This window comes from Rosa rugosa, chromosome 4, assembly GCF_958449725.1.
Source record: "Rosa rugosa chromosome 4, drRosRugo1.1, whole genome shotgun sequence".
Lineage (NCBI taxonomy): Eukaryota > Viridiplantae > Streptophyta > Magnoliopsida > Rosales > Rosaceae > Rosa > Rosa rugosa.
The window spans coordinates 26,380,079-26,406,949 of NC_084823.1; the positions used below are offsets into that span (position 1 = coordinate 26,380,079).

The 26,871-nt window shown below is 36.4% G+C and overlaps 3 protein-coding genes across 3 annotated transcripts; 1 reads left to right on the forward strand and 2 right to left on the reverse strand.

The window, feature by feature from the left end:
• Window positions 1-653: 653 nt before the first annotated feature.
• LOC133745422 (CLP protease regulatory subunit CLPX2, mitochondrial-like) lies at window positions 654-7,253 on the forward strand. Its single transcript, XM_062173484.1, has 15 exons — window positions 654-1,351; window positions 1,440-1,501; window positions 1,571-1,671; window positions 1,765-1,848; window positions 2,605-2,651; window positions 2,759-2,833; window positions 2,917-2,994; window positions 4,121-4,177; window positions 4,403-4,473; window positions 4,553-4,652; window positions 4,831-4,935; window positions 5,449-5,511; window positions 5,649-5,771; window positions 6,239-6,397; window positions 6,975-7,253. The coding sequence occupies exons 1-15, from the start codon at window positions 809-811 to the stop codon at window positions 7,047-7,049; spliced, it is 1,743 nt and encodes a 580-aa protein (XP_062029468.1). The 5' UTR covers window positions 654-808; the 3' UTR covers window positions 7,050-7,253.
• A 911-nt stretch (window positions 7,254-8,164) lies between these two features.
• Window positions 8,165-14,253, reverse strand: LOC133744905 (uncharacterized). Its single transcript, XM_062172931.1, has 7 exons — window positions 14,137-14,253; window positions 12,018-13,423; window positions 11,502-11,556; window positions 11,296-11,402; window positions 9,660-9,750; window positions 9,241-9,288; window positions 8,165-8,457 (listed from the first exon to the last, which is right to left on the reverse strand). The coding sequence occupies exons 1-7, from the start codon at window positions 14,152-14,154 to the stop codon at window positions 8,353-8,355; spliced, it is 1,830 nt and encodes a 609-aa protein (XP_062028915.1). The 5' UTR covers window positions 14,155-14,253; the 3' UTR covers window positions 8,165-8,352.
• Window positions 14,254-19,238: 4,985 nt separating this feature from the next.
• On the reverse strand, window positions 19,239-21,634 carry LOC133744559 (uncharacterized). The gene is made up of 4 exons (XM_062172651.1): window positions 21,556-21,634; window positions 19,737-19,882; window positions 19,316-19,504; window positions 19,239-19,259 (listed from the first exon to the last, which is right to left on the reverse strand). The coding sequence occupies exons 1-4, from the start codon at window positions 21,632-21,634 to the stop codon at window positions 19,239-19,241; spliced, it is 435 nt and encodes a 144-aa protein (XP_062028635.1).
• Window positions 21,635-26,871: the final 5,237 nt, after the last annotated feature.

A 26,871-nucleotide genomic window follows, 5' to 3' on the forward strand; every position in this document is an offset into this window, starting at 1 on the left:
AGAGCTACGGCCAAATTTCCAGAATCCCACTCCCAGGGTTTTTTTTCGATGAGTTTAAGAAGCGATGAGGTTGTTCGGGAGTCCAAAAGGGGGGTTTTTGGGTGCATAATTGCAATGAGGGCTCAAAGGAAGTAGTGGTGGTGGTTCAAGAAGAGAAGTGAGAGAAGGGTTTAGGAGAGGAAGGGCGTTGTTGATTTGATAGGGAGGGAGGAAGAAGAAGAGAAGGAAAAAACAAAGAATGAGAAGGGAAACGTCTAGAGAGAAGTAGAAGAGAAGGAAGGAAAAAAAAAAAATCGGGCCCTTTGAAAATTTTTTCTTTTTGTAAAATGGAGGACAGGAATTGAACCGGGTCTAACTCGATTCGATCTCAACCCAGACAAATTTATTAAATTAACCAAAAAAAAAAAAAAATTAGACCAGAACTGATTGAACCGGTCGGTCCAAGCCAATTTTCAAGCCTCTTTGCCCAACCCTGTGTCGGGACTCATTCCTAACTCCTTTAAAATGATGTATCCTTGCCCCGTTGAGGGGTATCTTTGGAATGAAAAACAGTTTAAATTTAATTATTTTCACCTTTTTAAGTAGTTGATCGGTTGATCCTACTAAAGAAAACGAGACTTTGTCGCTCTATCTTTTCTGAACGGTTCAGATTCAATAGCATGGAGAAACGGGGATATTAGTATGCGAGAGCAGAAGATCCCAGTACAGTGTAAAAGTGGAGGAGTGTGCGAGAGGTGACCCACCACTGTTGATTCATTCATTCAATGACCGACTCATCGTCAGAATCATCCTACACTCTCTATAGACAATGTTTCACACTCTCAGATTGAGCACCAGGTCCTCCCTCACACGACTAATCGCCGCCGCCGCCGGCACAAGCGCCACCGCAACCACCAGAATCCCCGTATCCGGAAGAGTTGCTGTCGCTGCTAGTTGTGGTGGTGCAGAAGCAGCACAACCCCAGCAGCAGCGGCGGCGGCACAAGTGCAGCGAAGTCGGAGGAGGAGGAGGAGAGTACGAGAACATAAGGGCGGACGTGAACTGTCCCCGATGCTCGAAGCAAATGGCGGTCCTGTTCTCGACCCGACCGCTGTCGATTACGGGCCGAGAGACGGGGGTTTACCAGGCCGTGAATCTGTGCCCCAATTGCAACACCGCCTTCTATTTCAGGCCATCCAAGCTCCTCCCTTTGCAAGGCACTTTCGTCGAGATTGGTAGGCTTAAGGCGCCGCCCACTCATCATTCCACTTCCCATTCCGATTCCGGTTCCGGCCAGAAAGACCTCTTGACTCCCAAGGAGATACGTAAGGCTCTTGATGACTTTGTTATCGGCCAAGAAAGAGCCAAAAAGGTTTGGATTTTCAGACTTTGGTATACGTTAGTGTTCATTTTTCATTCTTCATTCTAATGCAATGCATGCTGCTGCGTCTTTTTGACAGGTGCTTTCGGTTGCGGTTTATAACCACTACAAAAGAATACGGCATTCTTCCCAACAGAGAAGGTTAGTTCGAACTTGGATATCGTTATTGTTGAGATGGATGTCCACCTGACTTTGCTATCGGAATACCAGGTCTGGTGTAGATTCAGTTGATTGTAAACCTCACAGTGTTGATACTGATTCTGTTGAGTTGGAGAAGAGCAATGTATTATTAATGGGTCCCACTGGTTCAGGTAGAATCACCATTATTTTTGTGACAAGTTCCAGTTTTACATAGAATTTTATCCTCATTTATTATTATTATTTTTTATTTCGACCAAGGATAGGGAAGACTTTACTTGCAAAAACACTAGCCCGTGTTGTGAATGTTCCGTTTGCCATTGCTGATGCAACAACATTAACACAGGCAAGTTGCACTGTTCAATATTATTTTGCAAATGATGTTCTCAGCTTCATCCTATTATTTTTACGGCTATCATTTCCCTGAAAAAGAAGCATTAAATGTTGTTGGGAATCTTGTATCCTTTGTAATTGACAAAGGGGAATCAGTGTTTGAGTATTAGAATGTACAAATGAGGATAGATCATACAGGCAGACATAGATTTAGAAGGATCTCATATAAAAATCCAAACATCTGCTTCTGTTACTCGTGTTTCTCTCACGCTTAAAAGGTTATCGCCTCTCTAATTAATGATGTGTGTGTGTTCGTGAAGGCTCCTGTGACCCACCACACAAGCTTTTTCCGTGTTCTACCGGATGTACTAAAGAGCTCTAAAGCATTGGCTCACTTAGCGCTCCTACACTTTGTACTCACTGTCATTCAAAGTAAACTTTAGAAGTATCCCTTGTGGGATCAAAAGTACTGGATTTAAAGTTCCTTTTTCATTACCATAATTGTACCAACTTGAAAGAGACTTGTGGAGTAAGCAAGAAAATTAAAGGGGAAAAGGAAATTGTTAGTATTTAGACAGCAAAAGGACTTCAAGCTTAGGTGATTTTAGTACACTGATTTAATGCAAGAAACATTTAAAATCATGCTTTACTGTTCTCATGATCTTGAAATTTCATTCTTGCGTTGATGACCTGATAAGGGCTGTATTTCATACTAGTTCTGTTGCATGGAAAGGTTCCCTGATTCTCTCTTTCTCCCCCCTATATGCAGGCAGGTTATGTTGGAGAAGATGTGGAATCAATATTGTATAGACTTCTTACGGTATGGTTGATGATCTCATGTGTTTCTTATACAATCATTGAAAATGTATATTTCTACCTCTGTGATCTTCTAACTATAATACAATCTGATTATTTCAATTTGTTTAGGAAGCTGAGTTTGATGTGGAAGCAGCTCAGAAAGGGATTGTCTACATTGATGAAGTTGATAAGATAATAAAGAAGGTCTGGTAAAAAGATAAGGATTAAATCAAATGATTTTGTCATTTTTTTCCTCAATTATAATAATACAGGTGCTCTTTTTACAGGCTGAGGGCTTAAATATTGGCCGAGATGTGTCTGGAGAGGGCGTCCAACAGGCATTGCTGAAAATGTTGGAAGGAACCGTAAGCAAACCATCTATAGTTTAAGTTAATCTGTCAGCATTATCCCTGTTCCACTATCACTTGTGAACATAAACATGAAGGGATTGCTAGCTTAATTCCTGTTGTACCTTCTTAGATTAAGTTTATTTATAACTGCCATAAATCTAGAAAGCAGTCGTTTTTGTTTTCTTAATTGATCCACAGTGGCAATCATTCTTGTAATTTGTATAATACTACTATGGATACTTTACCAAATACTTTCTTTTTCTACTTTAAAGAACTGCACAATTGAAGCATTCCTGCATGCTTATAGTGGAATTTCTTGTTTCTCCAGTGGTATTAGTTTGTGGTATTGCCTATACTAATACTTGTGCGCTATTGAGTCTGTAAATTTGAAGTATCTACTTTGTACTCATTTGAGACTTGCAAGTCTCTCTCTCTCTCTGGCTTTTTTTTTTTTTTCTTTGGAGCCAAAGAAACACAGAACAACTGAGGACAAGAAGTCCTCATAAAAACCTAGGCGATGAACAACAAGAACAAAAGAGCTAAAAAACTAATTTTTTAAGACACTACAGTTCTCCAGTCTAACAATATGGCTGATAAGGGGCAAGTCTCCTTTGTAAAATACCTTCTTGCAGTAAAACTTGAGCTGCATATTTCATTTTCAGTTTTTATGTAGTCCTCCAGCTCTGTAATGATCTTAACATCTGTCATTAAATGGACCTCTAGTTTATTATTTCAGTGCAGAAGTCTGTATGTAGAAGTCTTTGTAATGATACCATTTGTGTTAATTTGATATCATACCATTGGAATAGATTGCATCTGCATATGCATTGAGCAAAACACATATGATACATTTCTAATTTCTGTGAGCGGGCCCGGGCTCTTTTCAACTGGTCTAGGGCCCCCTCGATTAGTTCTTCTAAATTTTGAATATCCTGAAGAAATGCAGGGAAAATTACAATACTACCTTTAGTATTGTATGTGATTGCTGATAATGATTTTTACTTAAATATCGTTCAGAGACATCAGTTATGATGCTCTCATATGGTCCTCAGGTTGTGAACTCATTATATAGGAATCATATTCTCTTCTCTTCAAAATTAAACTATTAAAGTTATTTCCTTTTTTTTCGCTGACCCCTCAGGTAGTTAATGTTCCTGATAAAGGAGCTCGGAAGCATCCTCGTGGTGATAGTATACAGGTATTTAATGTATCTGCTCATTTCTGCTACATCCTCATTTTAGAGGGTTTTTTCAGGGGAGTGGTTATCACGCTCCCCTAATCCTCCTGTGAAACAGAAAGTTTGATACTGTTCATTTAATCATACATTTTGGACTTGGAAGTCTGACTACTGCAAGAGTCAGTGTTCAAAAATGTCGGCATCCCATTCCAGTACATCCATTTACTTTATTCTGAATTTTGGCAGATGGATACAAAGGATATCCTTTTCATATGTGGAGGGGCTTTTGTTGGTTTGGAGAAGACTATTTCAGAAAGGTAATGCACTCAGAAATTATTTGATTGCATATTTCTACTTTGAAGGAGCTTCAGAGGTGCAAATCTTTTCTTCTTCCAGACACCAAGATTCTTCCATTGGATTTGGAGCACCAGTTCGTGCAAACATGAGGTCCAGTGGATTGACCGACGCCATAGTGACATCATCCTTGTTGGAATCTGTGAGAACGAAAACTCAGCATAGTCTATGAAATTGTATATTCCATCATTACTTTATGGCTGTTCGTTCTGGGGCTGTGCATTATCAATTTCTTCACTTGAGATTTCCTTCTTTATCTTCCACACATTTATATTCTAATTGCTTTTGCACTGGATTTTAATAATTCCAATGTACTGTAGGTAGAAAGTGGAGATCTTATTGCTTATGGCCTGATACCTGAATTTGTTGGGCGCTTTCCTATTTTAGTGAGTTTGTCATCTTTAAACGAGGATCAACTTGTTCAGGTGTGCTTATGTTTTCTATAGTATCTAATCCTATTGTTTCTTTTCTTTTCTTTTTTTTGAATGGAAAGATGAATTTTAATAATAACTGGCGAATTGAAGTGAGTTGAGGAGGCTTAACCTCCAACCAAGAGTGGCCATTGTAGACTCGATGCAGCCTGACAAACTATGGGTGGCCTTGTTAAAAGCTCTAGGACATAATTCCACTAACAGACTAACAATTATGAGCTTTAATCCGATTATTGTCATCTTATTTTTTAGTTGTTATTTATTGTACTACTTCTATGTATGCTCAATGTTCTTCTATGTATACAAGTACTGAATACGATGCCTACTCCCATTTTTAGTAGAATGAAATAAAAATTAATATTAAAAATTATATTTTGTCAGTCATTTTAAAACTAGAAGATAAAAATTCCTACTCCTTGATAGTAGAAATTAACAAGGTATAGTTGACTGCAATTTTACTTTTACTTGTTATTAATGATATTGAAAGATTTTTATATTTTGTCTTAGGTCCTCACAGAACCTAAAAATGCTCTTGGTAAACAGTACAAGATGATGTTTGACATGAACAATGTAAGCTTTTGAACCATTGCATCTTGCAGTCACAAAAATTTCATTTCCATATCTTCCATTAGTTGTTTGTTTTCTTTTTTCCTGCAAGACTTGACAATCTGAGTGTGTAACTTCTTATTTTGTATGACATTTTTCAGGTCAAATTACATTTTACTGACAATGCACTGAGATTGATTGCAAGGAAGGCAATGGCAAAGAACACCGGTGCTCGAGGTTTGAGAGCCATATTGGAGAATATTCTTACAGAAGCAATGTTCGAGGTAAATAGACATCTGTTAGTCATTGCAGTGTATGAAAAATTTACATGGATTTTATACTTCTCAGCTGTTCAGGGATGGTATTGATTACATTCAAGCCAATTATCACGTAGGGACACTATTTCTTAATCTGCAGTAGGGATTAACTGATCAAATTTTTGCCCATAGTAGAGAAGTTAGAAACCCCAGCTGATGATACTCCCTGTTTTACACTGATGGTTGTATCACCCTTCTCTGTGATGTGAGGCGATATAGACTTGCTTAATCCCTCCCCATTCAATGAAATTGGTAACTTATATTTGCATGGGTGAAAAGAAAAAACAGCTGGGGTTTGCCCATTAAACCCCAGCTTATATAGACTTTCTTAATCCCTTACCCATCAAATAATAAAGTTTGTACATTATATATTCAGTCCTTTTCCTGGGTTCAGTATTTAGGTTATGAAACTAGCTCGTTATCATTATGCGCAGGTTCCAGACATCAAGACAGAAACCAATAGTATACATGCAGTTCTGGTTGATGAAGAAGCTGTTGGGTCAGTGGATGCTCCAGGACAAGGAGCAAAAATTCTTAGTGGTGAAGGCATAGTGGAGCAATTTCTTCATGAAACAAAGTCGAGAGAGCACATGGTATGCTTCTCTGAAGCCCCTCTGTCTCAGGAAACTTATCGTGTTGTAGATTACTTTCTCTTTTTTTTTTTCTCATTCTTGTTCTGCTTGATTAGTTGTTATTGTTCCCTTATACTTTCTCAGGAAATTAGTAAAATCCACAAATCTTTGGACAGCTGACTTTTACAGTAGAATATCATTGTTTGACCAAGTGAATGAGTTATGCCATTCTTCCCAAACCTAGGGTTAAAAGAGTAACAAACATAATAGAATTAGGTCAAAGGTATCTTAAGAATAAATAAATGATTTGAGCAATATGATTTATTTTTTTATTGGTCAGAGACTTCATTCACACCATTTTTCTTTTTGTATGTTATCAGAGTATGAGAATTTTGAAAATGATTTTGAGTAAAGCTAAACCAAGTGACAATGATAGCAATATAAAAATACTCTACCCATGCCATGTTACTTGTAGTGATAATGCTTTTTAACAGCTTAAAGAGAGAAACCAACTCCATATGCTTTCATAACGGCATAGTGTAGTACTTTTGTTAAAATGTTGTATACTGTTTGAATAGTGGCTAGCCTGAACTTGCAGGGAAAGCAGGGGCCTGCTGAAGGCGAATGTTCGCAAGAAGTTTTGGAGCTTCAATCAAGAGCCTTTGGTTTATGATATCTCTGTTGCAATGTATGAAATATATGCGCATATAAATATAGTAGTTAGAAAATGAACTCTTGGTATGCCTTCCAACACAAGTGAGTAGCTATTGTCTGCCTTGTGCCACCAAGACCAATAATACGATGTACAGCTGTTTTAGAATTGTGACTGGCTTTGGCACTCTAAAAGCATATTATTGCGTTTCCGCAGAACTACAAATGTTGCTTGAATGTTGCTATTAGTATCCTAGTGAATGTCTGGGGTTTCAAAAGTGCTTCTAACTACTGAGTTTATTGCCAAATTGCTCCGAGGAAAGTACTAGGTTAATTAGCACTCAAAGTTACAGGTCCTAGTTCCACACACTACGACCATTTCCCTCTACAAGTATCAACATGTCTATAGAATGGCTGGAACAAATCGCAACAAAACATAAAATAATATTGGTGCTGGACAAATTGATCTTTCTATAACTTAAGAGAGCAACTTCATGAACAAGCTTATAAGAATGATTAGGGTGTCTAGGAAGATTAGAACATCTTCAGAACTCCCTGACAAGGGGTTGAACAAAAGGATGATCTAAATTTTCAATATCTTGCCTAGACAGAAGAAGGATCATTCATTCAAAAATAATAATAATAATTCCCCTACAATCCATCTTAGATATCAATTCGCCAGGACGAGAGGCTTACAAACATCTCCAACAAGTTGCATCCACCAGTTGTTCAAGTTCATTAGGATTTCCATCCTTGCTTAGCTAAAGCTGCACTATTAATGGGTTTGTTGAAAACCATCCACCTGTGGTTAGATTCTTCTAATTTTTTTGCCCCTCAATGACTCATTAGACTAGAAACGAAAAGAAAATGAGAATAAAAATGAGGCAATTGCAGGTACTGCCGCACTGGTCTCCTTGAAAATATCTGGTTAGTCCAGACAAGCCTCAATATTTTTTCAAGAAAAGCAAGACTACTAGTCTACCACACACTACCCCTCTACCAGTCAATTTTATCTGTTTATTGTTGTTGGGTCACCTGGATGCAGCCATGCAGAGTATACTGCATTCAATTTTGAATTCCTCAAGCACGATTTTTCATTCCATTGTTCTCTGTCACTATCTACTACTGCACATATAGTTTGCTCACTAAAAGATGAATATCAAACAACACAAAAAAGGGCGGAGGCGCATAAGCCATTGTACTTTGACTACAAAATTTTTTAGTCCAGTTAACTGTGGTGAAAGCCAGCTCCATTTGATATATATATGAAATGAATGTACAAACACAAGGCAGGTTTTGAATGCTCTCAAGGAGTTCTCACCATATCAGAGAGTTTGTATACTTTTTGTATCTATTCTGCGGTTTTGTAAATCACCAGTGCTGTTGGCGCGACCCAAATTATGCTGTTGAGCAGATAGCCGGGGCCTTAGCTGCAAACCATTTGAGGAATAAAAATCAGCAAGAAAGTACAAAGCAAACAAACTGAGATATAGAACGGATGTTGCAGAATCTTCTTTGGATATAAACAAATGAACTTCAAACCATGCAGCATTACATAAATGTATTAGATATGCGAGAAATTCACTACCACAAATGTACTGACCATTGACTCTTCATATAGCCACACTTAAAGATAAAAAATTCTTTTAATTTCGCTATGTGGTTTATTATTCCATTGAAAGCTTTTCCCATATCTTCAAATGGTTTATGGAGAATCTACTCCAAATGCTTGCTGGTCAGACTGGGTATCCAAAGGTAAGTACAGGAGGACAAATATTTTCTCTTCTTTGGGACACAACTTAGTCATCGTATCATATCAATACACGGCAATGTGTATTTTCTTTCAGTTGCATATGATGTCATGCACTCATGTGTCATTTTTTTTACATTTTTCTTTGTTCTGCATTCAGTATTCAGTTGCCTATCTTATCGATGGGGAAGGAAAATAAATTATCTCAAATTTATTATCTCTTCAGTAATGACTTTGTTGCATAATTGATAACAATAATAAACTTGGTTTATACGAAAGATAGACCAGGAACAATAAGAATATAATTTAGTACAGAAAAAGAGATATTTGAACCAAGAGAGCAACCATAACTGCACTGGTAATGTGTTAAAATTAGCTCATACCATTAAAATATGTTGGGTGCATCGGAAAAAGGGGCAGAGTTATCTGGCAATGAAGTTTAGTGGAAGTGACTAAAACATACCGTCTCAACATACTTCAGTTGCTTTAGAACTTGATCTGTTTCCAATTCCTGAGGCAAACACAAACGAGAAGAGATTAAATTAGATAAAAATAATAAAATTCCAATACCAACAACACGAAAAAAATAAATAAATAAATAAATAAATAGCATGATAGGGATAACAAAATAAAATGGATGTGTAAGCAACGCAACATAAAACTTATTTGACAACAATACAAAAGTGAATTTCTTTATACCATCTATTTATTTGTTAAATATATATTTTTTCTTTAACTACACAGAAGTCCCTAATCCTGAAGAGGCAGAGATGTGTGTGCAGGTGAGTGTGCTTCTTCGTATAAGAGCTTCATAATATGACATGAATATTGAACTACAACTATATAATATAGACATATGACGACTGCAAATGATATGAATACCTGAGGCACATTACAATCAGCATGGCTTGGATCCCACAGAACAGAGCAGAAGCACTCCCAGTCATTAGTTTGAACTTCAAAAAGAGGAGCCCTGCTTTATGAAATTATCTCAGTATGTTAAATATCTCATAGATATAACAGAACTTTAAATCACTAGTTTCCATCACATATCAAATTACTAATCCAAATTTTTTTAGTAATTATTTACTCCGATGGTGTTTTTTATTTTTAATATAACATTTATTTTATACAAATAAGATCAAGTACGAAAGAGAACGAGAAGCCCTCAGAGCTTAAAAAAATTCAAAACAAATACACTAATCATGTTAGTGCAGCTGTCCAATTAGCAGTAAGGCTGAAAGGGAAAATTTTCTAAACTCTAAGGTGACTGATGCCCATAGAACAGACCAGAAATACACTTGAACACAAAGCTCTTCCACACACAAACCAGGAAAGTCTTCGAAAATCTTCCTATTCTGCTCTTGCCAAATGACCTAAAAAAAAGCCAACATTCTTCAACTCCACCAGGCTTTAGCTTTCATAACCCTGCCGACACACTTAAAGAGATACTTAACAGCTTGTAGCGACCAACTTACACTTATCAACTCAGATGGTTGCCACTGTGGAATTATACAGGGTTCAAAAGAACGCAGAGCTAATAAATAAATCAGATTTCTCTAAGTAAATGCTTTTCTTTTGGACAATGTATTTACGTAGAAAAGTTCCCACAGCCACCCAACTAGAGGAGTTCATGATCTAAGCACTTCAAGGACAATCTCTTTTGAACGATGTATTCACTTCAAATGGACTTCTTGTTCATCTCCTCTTTCTAACCTTAAACCTCTTATTTAATCACCATTTAGTACCTTTCGAGAACAACTTTTTGCAGTTACAATAATTGAAATCTTCAGTTTTCTGTGTTTGAACTTAGCCAGTTCTTGTACTTCGCATTGATCATGCCGATTATTTCTCTCTTCTTTTCTTACATGAAAATTTGAACATATGTTCTCCACCCTCATCCTTTCATACCATATTATTTGAGCTATGACCCAAAAGCTTTTGTGCCCTACTGTAAAGACTGATACATTTTTAATGACTTGTACCTGATACTCTTTTGACTTCTGTATCTGTGCCCAATTATTTAAGAAGTAATCTAGAAATGACTTTATCTCTGTTATTACCCAAACAGCTTCATAGAGACACAGATTTTCGTACATCGCAACTCAAATCATCAGGCCAAGACTACATAAAAACACCGCAAACATCCCTGAGAAACGGACTGCAAATACAAGAATAATAGAAACCCCGAGAGGCAGAGCACAAAGCCCCACCCACCCAACAGAGACCCGAAAACACTACCCAAGACAGACTGAACAAACCATCCCCCTAGACAAAGGAGAGTAGGGCTGCTTCAACTTTGTTCAATCTCCCAGTTTGTAAAATATCAATGGAAAAGATCAGATTATCTGGTGATTAATTTACAATTATCACTTCCATTCATTCATATCAGTATCAAGGTAACTTCTCAATATACTGCATGCAATTCAATCCTTATTACTAGAAAATTTTCCAACCAAAAATACCAAGCATCCTTATGAATTCCAATTAAATAGAAATATAAGAGTAGATAAATCACCTGCGCCACTTTCCACATCTTATTCCATTTTCAGGATCAACAACTTCTCGGCATTGGATCCAGTTACTTATAGAGTTAATTTTTGAGGGTTTGCTGGAATTCAACTCCTACAAAGAAAAGATGTGTCAGTACTTGATGAAATTTCCAAACCCCCCATGCCAAATGGAAATGTGGACTACAAATTAGCAGACACATCAAGGCCTTACATGCAGTCTAGCATACTCCGAAGGATGTAATTCCAACGGTTCACCAATGCCGTCACTGTATCAAATGACAATAACAAAAGCTGTAACTTGCAACGCGTGAAAAGAAAACAAGGATACAGAGAAAGGAAGATGATGAAATAAATTTCTGTTCTACAACATATGCATGGAAACAAAGTTTCCCACACAGAACTTTATGCGGGCCAACCAACATGATGCTTGTGGGATACAATTGAGCACAAAGACAGAAAGATAGGCAAGAACTTTCCAACCTATTGTGCCTAACTAATTTGCAAGATTGATTTTTTTGTTTTTTTTTTGTTTTTGTTTTGTATGAGAGATTGTTAATAAAAAATGTGGAAAGATGAAAAATGGGTGTTTTTTTTTTTTTTCAAACCAATTCACCTGTAATTTAGAATGAAAAGAAGAGACACTGTGGACAAAGGCAGTGTACAGAACAAACATACTTTTTAATATTACTTTTCAGAAACGGAGAAATGAAGTACAGAATGAACATACTTGTTTATTGGACCTGACCAGTCATCAACTTCCGCTTGAAAACCTTTGCCAACCCGAACACTAGTTCTATATGGCTCAGTGTCTCTCAGCATCAATAGTATGGGATTTACCTCATCCTTAGATGACGCATTCCTACTCATGACACTAGTGATATTCGGAAATTTTCTAGTAACTCTCTCTTTTAGAATTGTATGTTTCTCTCTCAAGCAGGAATGACAGAACCATTCATCTATAGGTACCTTCTTTATTCGTGGCTGGCAGCATGACATGTGAAATGCCTCTTCACAATTATCACAAATCAGCATTTTCAGAGCGGTTTCTGAACGATTACAAATTTTGCATGACCGTCGACAGCTCTTGCTGCTACTGGTATTAATGTCATCAGCAGAACCACAGCTCCTAGTTATCCGAACTTCCCCGAGCAGCCCATGGGTTCTGAGAATAGAGATGCAGAGATCCTTTTCAGACAGATCTCCCACAGCTTCCATAACGATTGCACTAGAAGAGGAGCAATCAGCGGTTTCATCTACTTCAGTCTTATTGGAGGTGGAAACGTTCTCCATATTTGACTTCGATGACGAGCAACTATCGTTTACACTGTCTACCTCTAAACCTTTTGGAACACTAGCTTTAGGTGCTTCATTAGAAATTAATTCCTCATCAACAGAAAACCCATGAAAAGACTTTGATTTTATAACAGCAGATGCTCTATTGCATAAACATGGTCCATTCTGATCCCCTTTTTGAGAATGAACATATTGATCCTTACCAGCAAGTGAAGGAGCATCAGAATGTATAAACGAAAGGCAATCACCAGTTCTCGGGTCTCGTAACTTCTTCCTCTTGTATACAAGATTAGGTGCAGTACTTTCAGACATTATACTAATCGCTGACAGTTCCCCTTTTTGAGAATGAACATATTGATCCTTACCAGCAAGTGAAGGAGCATCAGAATGTATAAACGAAAGGCAATCACCAGTTCTCGGGTTTTTCACATCACATGCTGATATGACAGAATTTTCTAGTAAATTCCTCCTCTTGTATACAAGATTAGGTGCGGTACTTTCAGACATTAAACTAGTTGCTGACAGTTCCCCTTTTTGAGAATGAACATATTGGTCCTTACCAGCAAGTGAAGGAGTATCAGAATGTATACACGAAAGGCAATCACCAGTTCTTGGGTATTTCACATCACATGCTGAAAGTATGGTCTCAGAGTTTTCTTGTAACTTCCTCCTCTTGTATACAAGATCAGGTGCAGAACTTTCAGACATTAAACTAATTGCTGACAGCTGGGAAGAGCTTCTTGGAAAAACTAAGTTGCTTGAATCCTCAGCATTCTTTTTTTCCTCTGAAGCTAGTTGAGCATCTCTGCAACTGCAACGATCATCGCATTTTGTACACATCTGCCAAGTTTCAGCACCAGGCATCCAATCACATAAGACATCTTGTAACCCAAAGTTAGATAGACAAAATAGAGCAGCTTCAATTGAACTGGAAAGGAAAGTTTCTATCAACATTTTCACCTGAAACAAACTCACTTAGATGTTGCTTTAAAGTCCCAAACCAAATGAGACGCTTATTCCCTCTCTCATATGTTATGTTCTCTCCATCTTACTGCTTCAACCTTTCATCCAACAAGGAAATGGTAAATCAAACATCCGTCATACATTTCCTGCTGATACTTAGATGCACATCCTTTCTTACATCGTAGAACTCAGATTCGTTACGTTTAAGGAAAACTACTAACACAGAAACTATGTAAATGATAAAAATACGGAAATGTGGACTGTAAAGTAGATAAATACATTCAATGACAATTCTATTAGAACTTTGTTAACCCTAATCATAAAAAAGACATGTTAACCCTAATCATAGGCCATGTTTGCAGAATTGAACAATTCCTAACCGGGGTGGATGGGGAAATCGATATAACTACCTGAGATTCAACAAGATTACTCCTTTCCTGTCTCTCTTTGTATTCTCTTTTATATCAAAAGTAAAGCAACTAGTGCATTAGATCAAACCCAGAAGAGATCCCTATTCCAAAATTCAACAATAAATGACATTACTGGTGGATTGCAATTAATCGAATGAAATAGTAGGGCGAGATTAATACCATGAATGCCCAACACATGCAAGAAGACGACTCTGCCGTTTGTTCAAGAGTTGGAATCAGAAACAGGACAGTTTCAGAGGCGACATTGGAAGACAAGACCAACTTGGGTTTACCCAAAACAAACAAAACACACTGGGAGATGGGTTTTATGGCTTTAAAGCCTTTTTTTTTTTTTTTTCTTTTTCTTTTTTCATTATTAGTTTTCTTTATATATAATCAAATCTAATTCAATAAATTTTATTCTTTTAAATTTTTTCTATTATTGGAGGATTGGGAGAGGGGGAGTCAATTTCGAACTCTGTTTGGTCCTATTTTTTTCCGGCTAAATGATGATATCTTCTACTAGTAGATTTATCATCAATAAACATTGTGTTAGAGAAAATGTGTGTGCCGCTAAACTTAATTTGTCTTCATTTCCACAACTTTTATTCCTTAATTATACGATTCGAGAAAATTTAACCGACAACACATTAACGACTTTATGAAGAATGGCTAAATTGACTTTACACTAGTTGAAGTATGCTTTTGGACTACGACCAACATAATCAATACTTGAAAATTATCCCCTATTGTGAGATATTCACGAATTGTCATGAGAACTTCATCTATGAGTTGTTTTTCCATAGATATACAGTAATGGGAATATGAGTTTTTTCAATAAATTTCCAAAAATTCCTACGTTACTTGCATGAACGATCCATAATTCATCATTTGTGAAATTTTGCATTTGAATCAATCATATTGATACATTGATTCATCAAACTACCATGGTTGATTACATCATCATGCTTACATGTTATTGGAACTTAGAATTGATGAAATACTTGAGTTAGGGTTACCAACATTTTAAGCCCCTTTTATGGGGATCAAAACTTTGTTATGATGATGTTGATTTGACTTTTTGTTGTTGAGGTTCTCAAATGCATGTTAACCCACATGAATAATTCTTTAAATGGTGAAGCGTTAGACATCTCTTTCTCGTTGGATGGTTTTGGCTTCTAGGGATTGTGAAGCACAAGTTGGTTGCTTTCTTTAGGATTCACTTTCGAAATAGAAATGTACTTTAGTTTAATTAACCCAAGAAAACCAAGGCCTTATATAGATCCAATCCTTGAATTTGGAGGAAATATTCATTATTATGCGATTTCTTGATTCTTTTCTTCCGAAAACTAGTTATAGGTCAGCATCCATTAGTCAGAGTAAAACTTGGTATGAATGGCATGAACTTATGCATAGCACATGTCTTTTCCAAGTCTAAGCTCATTTGGTTTTCCTTTTGAACTTAGGTTTCTCTATTTTATTGGTCCTAAATATTGTTTAATACCAAGAAAGCCTCCGCCTTAAACAGGGATATAGTCCTTGACTCCTTGAACTGAAGGATCTGTTAAAGATGAAGCAATCTCCTAATTTTTTTTTTTTTTAAGTCCAAACTCAGTTTGTTTTCCTTTCAAACTCGAGTTTCTTTATTTCATATTATACCCAAAAAGTTAATTATGTGAGAAGTCCAAAAAAAATTTCTATAATCATTTAATGATAAACAAAATTAAAAGTTATGTAAAAAACTAGATTTTTCACCTAGTTAGTTTGACTAGGTTTTTTTTTATTTTTTTTATTTTTTATGATTCTAACTAAATCCAGCATTGGTATTTTAATGAACATTATTTCATCTTATCTAACCACATTGATTATCCATAAGCTAGATATGAGTATATCAGTATCCTTGAAAACCCTAAGGATAGCTCTGCCACTGTCAAACTCTAAGTTTTCTTCTGCTCCGTCTGACAGCACGTCGTTACGATGTTGTCATCAGACAGGCCTACATAGCGTCAATGTTGCACTGCTATCCCTCTTGGGCTGGGAGGTGGGCGCGGGGAGGGGGGGCAAATAAGTGCCTAGCCATAAGGGTTGCTAGCTAGGATCGTAGTGACTCTCTCATGGTCGAGCGGACGTAGACATTTGATTTGGTTTTGCTATCAGAGGGCGGTTGTCAATCGGCGTTGTTGTTCATCTCAAGGCTGGTCTGGGTCGAGAACGGTGTGTGCAGGTAGCGATGGAAGGCGATGGCTATTGCCCAGGCATGTTCTGCAATGATTGTGGTGAAAGGGTGGGATATTGGGCCTCACTATGGGCATTCCATCTTATTGGGATGTTTAGGGGTTGGGCCTATATTTGCATAGGCTCAGTCTGTTTATATTTTTATTTTTAATTTTGTCCCTAGGGATGCCCCTATGTGTAGGGTGGTCTTAGAGCTTCATGAATAAATTAGGGATAGTTTTTTTAGCAAATTACCACTACCTACACTTTTAGTCCATAAATTACCATTAGCAGGCCTGTTTTTTTAAATTCCCATGCGGCACTATTCATGACCCATGCAGTACTGTTCACTTTTTGAATTATTTCTATTGGTTAGTAATTTACGAATCTGCCCTTGTGAGTTTGATAATGTGAATTAACACTGCTGAATGTCAGTAGCATTGTGAAGAAATAATATTTCTATATTTCATCTTTGTTTTTCTTAGAAACAACTCATTTATTTAATAATTCCAAAAACTATTTATAAATATTACAATATGAAACTTGAACAATATATCATTTATTTCTGACTTTGCTGCTTGCACATACAAGTTGCATTGAATTTCACCTCTTCTCATGGTGAAGAAGTTTCTCCAGCAGGATTTCCTGGAGTACTGACCCTCAGTAGTATATTGACCCCCAGTAGTATACTAGCCCCAGTAGTATACTGACCCTCAGTGGTGTACTGATCCCCAGTAGTATACTGGTCGTCTGACCCCCAGTAGTATACTAGCTCATTCATCATTTTTCTGATCAATGAACACAATTGGAGCCTTCTTTTACTATCTTATATGCGCAATGACAATTACATGATTAATCGAGGAACTTTATGTCAAAGTTGGATGCAAGAAAAGAGTTCAATCTTTTAGGAGCTAATCATTTAAAGATGCCAATGAATCCCTTTAGCAAAAACAAGCATGTACAGGGCAGAAAATCAGTAAGCAAAAAATTAGACATCCTTTTCCTCTATTACACATGAAGAAAGATTTCAGAAAATAATATGCATAAAACCCAAACAGAACAAGCAAAAAGAAAAATCTGTAAAATCTTAAATTTTAACCGAGGTTATAATTAATTAACCCTCCCATTCGTCAGTGAGAAAAGAAAAGAAATATGCAGAAACTCGTCGCTCATATTTGAAAATCAAGAGAAAGCAACACCACGAAAATGACAGTAACAGAACCCAGTCTAAAGTCTAAACCCTTCACCACAATCCAAACCAGAAATTACTACAAACCAGAGCCAATATCCCCAAACAAACAAAAAAAGTTAATCAAACTTTGCGAGCATTTTGAGTGAATCTCTCAGGAAACCGAATAACTTATAATCATGTTTGCATTTCCATACCCTATGAATAGTGCATTAACCTAAAATCACAGAGAAACCAGAGGTCAAAATCGCACCGTAAAGACGGCTCGAATGAGAGAGGAGCTCCGAGACGAAGCGTTGAAGAGAGTGAAGTGTTTTCCTCCGGCGGTGAGAGCGAGCGAGTTTGCTGAGCTCAGCCCCTGGTACCTTCCAATCTCCACCTTAGGCTCCCGGAGCACCGCCTTCGTCGCAGCTCCAAACGCCGCCGCCGTCGTCATAGCAAATCAAAACGCCGCCGTATTGTTCGTGGCTTTCAGAAGACGAACTGAGAGAGAGAGAGAGAGAATCAGAGGAAAAGGGGAAGATGGGAAATGAGCTGGGTTGCTTCGCAGCCTTGCTTCGCCGGATTTGCCGCCTCCCTTCGCCGGCTTCGCAGCCTCCCTTCACCTGTTGCTGCCTCGGTTCGCCGGATTCAATCTCGATCCAGATATGTTCTCTCTCTCTCTCGTCTGTCTTCCTCTATTATGTGTGTTAAGGGACATTTTTGTTAGTAAAAAAAAACAGAATTTACCCACGTGTCCACATAGACTTTATGAGCTCACCGCATGAAAAAAAGACCCGTGGACTCTGCGCGTGGCAATTATTTGAATGAGTTTGTAGTTATCGGTAATTTGCAATAGTTTTTTAGCTGTTTCGGAGCTTTCCCTAGTAGTGTTAGGTTACTGTTTTATTGGACTCATTTTTAGGGTAATATTGCATTTTAGGTTACTTTAGGGGTATCGAAGAATGACTCAATCTTGTCGTAGCTCAGCTTTGCCATGAGCTAATTCTTTGTGATGTTATCTACATGGTATCATTAATGGATTAACACTCACATTCCTTCAAAAAAATCCATATGCTAGATAATAACGTCTAGAAGTGGCTCTTGGGTATCTGAATTAGGTATATATGTTTGAAATAATTTAACATATTTATCGAATCTCTAGTTATGATTATGATGTAATGCAGTTTCTTCTACTCGTACTGAGGAATGAAATTTTATCAAACCCTAAATAATATTATGATGGGTAACTTTACGGTATGTAAACTTTTCTCATACATGTGTTAATTTATATATTTTACCACCTCGACAACTGTTATAACATTTTAATATTTTATTTATTATTGAAATTAAATTTGGGTGAATTTATTTTGTGTTTAAATTCTGAATTTATTTGTGTGTTTAAATTCAGAATTTATTTTGAATTTTATTTGTAACTCACGATGATTTATTTTGGGTTTTTAATGTCTGTAACCTATGACATTTGGTTACTACCCTATTAATTGTAGGGAGTGTCCTAAGAGCCTATAAATAACATCATTTGTTGCATGCTCAAACATATCCTTGCTTTTACTTAAGGGAAAATTTCACAAACAATACACCAAGTAAGGGCCACTAATAATTCTTATACATAAAGTTCCAAACCAAACATTTCGGTACACGAAATCTGAAACTCGACCCACTATCAGTACACGACGTCAATTTTTGACACCAAAATATCCATTATGCCCTCAGTTCTTTTTTTTTTAATAATTTTTTTTTTTCTGTTATTTTTTTTTTTCCTTCGTTTTTATCTCTTTCTTCTTCCTTCTTCCTGCTCCACGAAACCCACCTCTGTTTTCATGTGAGAAGAAGCCCAAGCTCACCCACCTCTGTTAACTTCTCAGCCACCAAAATAAGATTACACAGGTGCACACGCACTCTGAAAAAAGAACAAGATGTGAGAAAATCTTAAGATCAAAAGAAAGAGCAACGAACCAATTCTCTTTTCCTCTCCTCTAACATGTCTAGTATAGCTTTCTTTGATGATTCCATGTCATCTCCAGTTTCAACTGATGTTTTGGAGTTGCCAACAGCTTCATCTGATCCGCGAGATCGACTGGTATCCAATGCTGTTTGTGCATTTTCCAGCTCATCTCTCAAATTCTTTTCAGTGTCCTCCAATTCCTGATAACAATATTTATCAATTTCAACAAATTGGCTTAAAACTTAACTACAACGCATATCCTCAACATTATAAGACATATTTCTTTTCAAGTCTAAACTTCTGAATTACAAATTACAATCACTAGAAGAAGGCACACCAATCAGATACACAGTTCCAAGCATCATGGGAACTTTTCACATGACTAAATATTGGCTGAGTTACAAATATAAGCTGTAGGACCATAAATCTCACCTCTAACTTCCTCCTAAGTAACTCCGCTTCCTCAATCTTCTCCTGTATTTTACTTTCACAGTTTGATATAGCATTTTCATATGCATCATTTTCCTCCTGCAATGTCACCTCTCTCAACTGGGCCTGTCCACAAGTACAAACAGGAACTATATCAACAAAGGAAACATAAAAAGGCACTGATCACCTACAACCATGAAACTCAACCAGGACAAAAAACAAGGAAAAATCCCTGAACTTTAACACAATTTGCAATAGCCACAGCTACACCTCAATTTGTCTCGTAGAGAGAGAGAGAGAGAGAGAGAGAGAGAGAGAGAGTAGAGAGAGAAAGAGTGTGAGAGTTTTTAGAGTGAGAAGAAGTGAGAGAGAGAGAGAAAAACAATGGGAAAATCTAACTCCTACTTCAAAATCAAAGACCCAGATAGAGAAACCTCCTAATTCGAATTAAAAGCAACACGCCCAGATAAGAAAGATCCAAACTTTGAACAAGATATGCAACAATTCAGAGTTGTACACAAGAATCACAATCAAATTCAAAAACCCAGCTACTAAATTTAGAGCAGAACCTGTCTTCGGGTGGAGGAATGGGTATTCAATTGGAGGGCAAGGGCAGCGTTGGAAGCGAGGGAGTGAGCCCGGAAGAAGGAAGAAGAAAGAGATAAAAACGAAGGAAAAAAAATAACAGAAAAAAAAAATTATTAAAAAAAGAAGAACTGAGGGCATAATGGACATTTTGGTGTCAAAAATTGACGTCGTGTACTGATAGTGGGTCAAGTTTCAAATTTCGTGTACCGAAATGTTTGGTTTGGAACTTTATGTATAAGAATTATTAGTGGCCTTTACTTGGTGTACTGTTTGCGAAATTTTTCCTTTACGTAATACTACTACGAAACACTACTATCAACCATCAACTTACTTTCCAAAATTCCCCAAAGTGTCTTGTGTGTTTTTTGGCCAAAGAAAGGTGTTCTTTTGGTGGAGCTTTGGGTTCCTCCAATTTGTGCAGATTGGTGTGAGCCGTACAACTTGTTGTTGGGCTGTTGTATCCTGGAGGGGACAAGTTAAGAGATTTCTGGTGCACCGACATTGTTCCGCAGAGGGCTTGAATCTCCTTAAAGAGATCGAGATACCCGCGCCTCAGCCTTTTATCAACGAGTTTCTCAAGAGAAATTATCGTAATTTCACCAACAACAACTCATGTGGTAACTAGCAAAATGACCATGTAAAGGTAAATAAGGTCCTGAAAGAGTAAAATATATAAGTTCTCATTGAGTAACTAAGTTCTAAAAATGGTAATTACATATATGTCATATGTTAACTTATTGTAAAATTTTCCATATTGTGATACCTCTAAACAATTTTATATTTATTGTTTTCCAACGATGTACACATTCAAGACCATCTTATGATACGCCTTTACTACTTTAGGCAAAGAATACTAGTAAAAGATTTTTTTTAAAGGAAACAGATAAATTCATTAGTAGGTAGATCATCAGTCAGAACAACATATACATGGAATCGAATTCTTATTTCAATATGAGTACAAACAAACTAATCAAGAATATATTTCTACGAATCATCTATATGCACGGAGAAAAAGCAACTTTATGAAAGTTCTAGAAAATGCAAGTTGGGTTCTATCAACAGAAAAGTTAGAATTGTTTGGTTTTGTTGTAGAAAAGTTAGGCATGATAAAAACAAAACGGTGCATGACAATAGGATCTTTAAAGTGCAGCAATAATGCATAGCTATAATGAATATAAAACAATCATCGCAAATAGTGGAATAAGAACAAAAGAAAATATGAAAATATGCAAACCTCCTTCCAATGATTTCTTGAAGTTGATTTTCAATGGTGCTTTTGTGGCTGATAAGCGAGACGGAGGTGTCAATGTCATCACACATCGTGACAAAGTGAAAAAAATAGTGGCAAAACCATTCCCCTTTTTGGTGTTACCACTCCTAGATATGCTGAGATCTTAGTGATATCATGTGTTCTACAATTAAAGTTGTGACGAGATTTTCTTTATCGTGAGTTGGAGATGGATGCGCAAACAATTATTTATGCACTTCTAGAAGGATAGGACACATATTGCATTTGATGGGCACATATTAGATGGGATCAAAACATTGAGCCGAGTACTTATGGTCCTAGAGAACATATAAATTGTACACGAACTTGCAGGACAAGCAGCAAGACATCGTTTGGTTGCTAAGCGAGCTGCGCGCGAACTTGTGTATGTGGTTAATTGAATAAAATCAAGCTAACATATGTGTCTACTTTTGCTATGTGAGAGTGTTTATTCTCACCATCCTGTATTTGCTAGATAGTCTTATTCAATAAATCGTTATTTCTAATGTGTGTAACACACATAACATACATATAAACAAAGTTCTTAAGATAATATCTACTAGCATATAAATACATATTTGAAAATTCGGAAGCTCACACTATTCCACCATCCTAAAAAGAAATTTCATGTACGAAATTTACAGGACCTTAATCCTCAAATCCTATATGACCTCATATTCAACGAACTACCATTGATCTATCTATCTTCACCAATTTAGAAAAAAGACTTATGATCTAATAAAATCCTCTCAACGTAAGTCCACTAACACAATACTCAAAGTTCTCCAACTCTGTTGTCACGCCCCGATTTTTAAACTTCATTAAAAATCAAGATAAATCTCACAAATATACTGGCTGTGATGGTTCAGCCATCAGTACAAAATACCTGAAATTTTTTTCCTTTTAAATCAAGTATGCATGATGCCCTGAACACACAATGTTAATACATATATACTTGCTCCATAGAATCATATATTACATTACACAAGTTTATGAATTAAGTTGCATTAACAATTTGATAAGTAAATGCTCCTTAGATCTTACTACATAGCGGAAGTTTTAACAATAGCAAAACCACAAAATTAGCTTCCTACCCGTACAGCTGCAATTACAAGATCTTAGCTTCAACCACGATTACCCTAACCTGCAGGATTAGCTTCTACATCATCAAATAGTGCACGGGGTTACAATAGCAAACCCGATAAGTTTTTGAAGCTTGTATGAGTAAACTCAAATACATCAATCAAAACAACTCACACTAATCACGAGAAAACCACCCTTTCAATTTAAGGAAAACAACTCATACCTTGATTCCTTTCAAATTTCAACATCCTTTCCTCAAAAGGAAAAACACATATCACCCCTTGACAAAATCACATTATTTATTAACTTAACAATCTAAATATGAAACTCAAGTCCCTCAAGGACAATAAAAGAAATAATACTCTCGAGACTCTCTTTTAAAACACGTTGTCACACCCCGAATTTTTTAAAGAAACTCAAATCTAAAATGCGATAACTTAACAAGCACAAGAAAACACTTAGAAATTTTTTCATTTAAATCAAGTAACAAAACAAACCGAGCTCACAATGTCAATACTGACTCGTTCTTTAGAGTCACATATTACATTATAGAGAGTTTACAAATTAAACTGAATAACAAATCAATAAGTAAACACACCCACCACACTCACTACACAACGGAAGACTAAAACCAAAGTACACTTCTACGTCCAAGCTACAACAGCAACAAAGCCTCAGTTTCGACAACGGTTACTATTACTCTGACTTGCACAATAACCTCTACACTATGGAATAGTGCACCGGATTGAAACAATAAATCTGGTAAGCTTTTGCAAGCTCGTGTGAGCAAACCTGAATAACCAACGATACATTTCCGACTCAAGGACAACAAATCAACACAATGATTCACTACACCAATTTTGTTATCAGACAACGGCAGAAAACCGTTGTGTGATTTGAAGACCCACCGTTGTAGAGTGAGCCGTTGTCTGATGAAAGATCAGACAACGGTGGAACACAGTTGTGTGATAAACACACAGACAACAGGTATGTGTTATAACTGTTGTGTGATAGCTCGGCAGATGCCAAGCGCGCAGCTGCGCAGCAGTTAAGGGGCGTCTTCAGACAACAGTGCCAGTTTGCAACCGTTGTATGTTAAGCATGTCAGACAACATTTTTTTATTTTGTCTGTTGTCTGATTGCTCTTCAAACTTCAGTTCTTAGACTATATCTGTTGTGTGATTAACTTTAGGACAACAGAGTTCAATTGCTTCTGTTGTGTGAGTATAAATTAAAAGACATTGATTTGTTAAAAACCGATGCGTGATATAAATGATTGCAATGTGTTTCTGTTCTATTTTTGGCCATTCAGACAATGGGCATTCGTCATTATATCTAATCTGTTGTGTGACCATTTGAATATCCATTCCTTAATTAAATTGTGCATTACATTGGGTCATTTACCAAATGAACAGTAGTTCATCAAATGTAAATATTACAAACCATCAAATGAGTAATCTAACCATACTTCAAACTTCAAAAGAAAAAAGGTGCATTTCCCAATCATCGAAGCCAATATTTAAACTAGAAAAGCATTCTAGTGCATGCCCATCTACTTGGGACATCCAACTTTATATTGTTCCAAAACATGGCACATATATGGTGCATGAAAAATGTACCATCTACTTGGGTCTCTTTGGGTTTTGTGGTTTTTCATCTTCACAATCTGCAAATGTTGCAGTAAAGAAGCTTGCTTTTTGAAAATGGAGGACTTGAGTTGTGAAAGACTTGAGCTTTGAGGCAGTTTTGCTCAGCTGGGGAAGTGTTCCATACCTTGCTACCACATATGAAAGAAGAAGAAGAAAAAAATTATGTAGATAGAAAAAATAAAAATTGTAAAGCACCATAGTCTCCAATGTAACAGAAAAGCAAAAACAAAAATTGAAACAAAAAAGTAAAGTTTGACATTTCCTGGAAAAAATTAGCATACCTTGCCACCATAGTCCCCATTCCGTGAATTATATTCTCTTTCAATTACAGGTGAAGTATGTAGCAGATAATGAGTTGACGTCTTCTTAGGATAGGAAGGTGAAAATTTGGTGTCCCGTGCACAATATTCCTACAAAAACTGAATGGACGAATAAATTGACCATACTAGAAAATTCTTTTTAACGCCTCATCCAAATGCTGCTAATCCCCATAGCGGTATCTCATAACATCATTTCTGACCTAATTATAGATATGTAATTTCATACATCATATTAACTTGGGCACATAACACAAGAAAACGAAAGCATTTGATGTTGATGCACGAGACCAAATCTATCTACCTGTGCATTAAAAAAAGTCATATATTAACTTAGAAAGCAGGACAAGGTCTGTGCTGCACAATTGGATCCATGCAACATGAATCATCACAGGAAGCATTAAACCTATGAAAAATGATTAAGAAAATGAGAAAGACAAAAACCTGCTATCAGCTCTGGAGCCTACAATTATCTTTATCTGTTGATAACTTGAAAGACCTGCAGGCATAAACAAATTATGTTACTTTGGCTACAATTGAAAATCAACAAAATCATCTCTTATGAACTAATGAGTTTGTAACACTACAATGAATAGTTATAACAGATGACTTCATACCTCTAAAACCAAGATTGCATTATTAATTAGAAAGCACAACATTTTAAAGCATATTGTCAAAACAAACGTCTAAAACATTGCTGGTATAATTCATAAGGCCATTAGTTCCAAGTATCCTCTTGGTCAATTTGCTATTTCTACAAGAGACATGTGTCCAAGGAAATATTGGAGACACATAGTATATCAGAACCTTTCTGTGCATGAGCATGTAAATATAATTTAAGGCCAGCTTGCTATTTCAAGTTTAATATGTTTTCAAGTCAGCTAGTTTTACATGAAAAATGTTGACACAAGTCAGCCAGTTCAAGCACAAAGGGAAGAAGTGAACATAAGCTGGAACCAAACAGGGGTATATGAACTAATAAAAGTCATTATGAGCAGGTTATTTACCATTGTTCTAAATACAACCAAAGTTCATGTAACATTGTTCTAGTGACATGAAGTATATTCACAAGATCTAACTCCTGAGTCCATTGAACAAAAGAGCTAACATTCTGCTCTAAAATTCAACAAAATGTTATCTAAAAACAATTTGACTCGAAAGAGCCTGAAAATAGAAATTTCAGGAGAAAACAAAGGGAAACGTAACAAACAAACAAATCTAGCTATCTTAATCTTCTAATCCCAATTCAAATAGAAGAATTGAACTTCATCTATTCTTATAAGGCTATAACTGAGTATCAAGGAAGTTTGATGAATGAACAATATTGCATTGCAGGATGCATATGTCAACAACGTTGAAATGGCATCCAAAACTTGCTTTTATTACATTCAGTGATTTCAATACTAATAATTGCTTAGTTACCATGTATTCCAAACTCTCAAACACAACAAATTGTCTATACAAACAATCCTACAATACTCATCTGGAAGTTGGAACTGAAAATCAATAGACAAGCATTTATAGTCATAACAAAAGAAGTCGCAGCATCTTAAATATAGTGGCCTAAGTTGCAGTTTCACACAATATAACAGAAAAACAGCAAGTCTAAAGATCAAATGTTGTACAAGACTTCGAGCATAATTGGAAAGATCATCCTTCTTCGAAAACACATCCATTTCCTGTGGTTCACATCTTTTTGGCTATATTTAGATATTTTCTTGGAAACATTATGGCCGTATTTGGATATGGATAAGAAAATTAAATTAAGAGCAAACAAAATTAATTATAAAAACTAAATAACACCGGTATGACAAAATTTTTCCTTTACTTTTGCAAAGAAATGAAAATTCATTAGAATAATATGATTGTTGGATAAGGAATCCACAGAAGACAGCTGAAAGAAAGGATCTATAAAAACTCTGAGACCAACGAACAGCTGAATATGAGAAGCATGACTCTTCACAACAGCTACCAAATTTAGCACAATATAAGAAAGGGAAAACCAGCAGTACCACTGAATGACCATAAAGCAGACCAAAATTGCAATCGATCTTAATACTGGTCAAACTAATTTAACTGGCAAGCCACCAATTTCATAATGTCCAAGTAATGATAATGCACAGATTGTCTGTCTTCTCTAATAATGTTGATATTTACTATTCTTCATTCAGTATATCTCTCATCCTTGGTGATCATAGGTTTTGAAAAGAAAACATACAAATAAAAGAAAAGCA

Bases quoted from the DNA above. Each gene is read 5' to 3' on its own strand.
- LOC133745422 (XM_062173484.1), top strand. From the start codon at position 809: ATGTTTCACACTCTCAGATTGAGCACCAGGTCCTCCCTCACACGACTA. The intron at 1,502-1,570 runs GTTAGTTCGAAC...TCGGAATACCAG, and splicing joins CATTCTTCCCAACAGAGAAG to GTCTGGTGTAGATTCAGTTG. The intron at 6,398-6,974 runs GTATGCTTCTCT...CTGAACTTGCAG, and splicing joins CAAAGTCGAGAGAGCACATG to GGAAAGCAGGGGCCTGCTGA.
- LOC133744905 (XM_062172931.1), bottom strand. The intron at 11,403-11,501 runs GTAAGGCCTTGA...TTTTCTTTGTAG, and splicing joins CGGAGTATGCTAGACTGCAT to GAGTTGAATTCCAGCAAACC. The intron at 8,458-9,240 runs GTATGTTTTAGT...AATGGTTTGCAG, and splicing joins AACTGAAGTATGTTGAGACG to CTAAGGCCCCGGCTATCTGC.
- LOC133744559 (XM_062172651.1), bottom strand. From the start codon at position 21,634: ATGACATTGACACCTCCGTCTCGCTTATCAGCCACAAAAGCACCATTG. The intron at 19,883-21,555 runs GTTTGCATATTT...TTGTTGATATAG, and splicing joins CAAGAAATCATTGGAAGGAG to TTCCTGTTTGTACTTGTGGA. The intron at 19,260-19,315 runs GTTCGTTGCTCT...TTCTTTTTTCAG, and splicing joins AGGAGAGGAAAAGAGAATTG to AGTGCGTGTGCACCTGTGTA.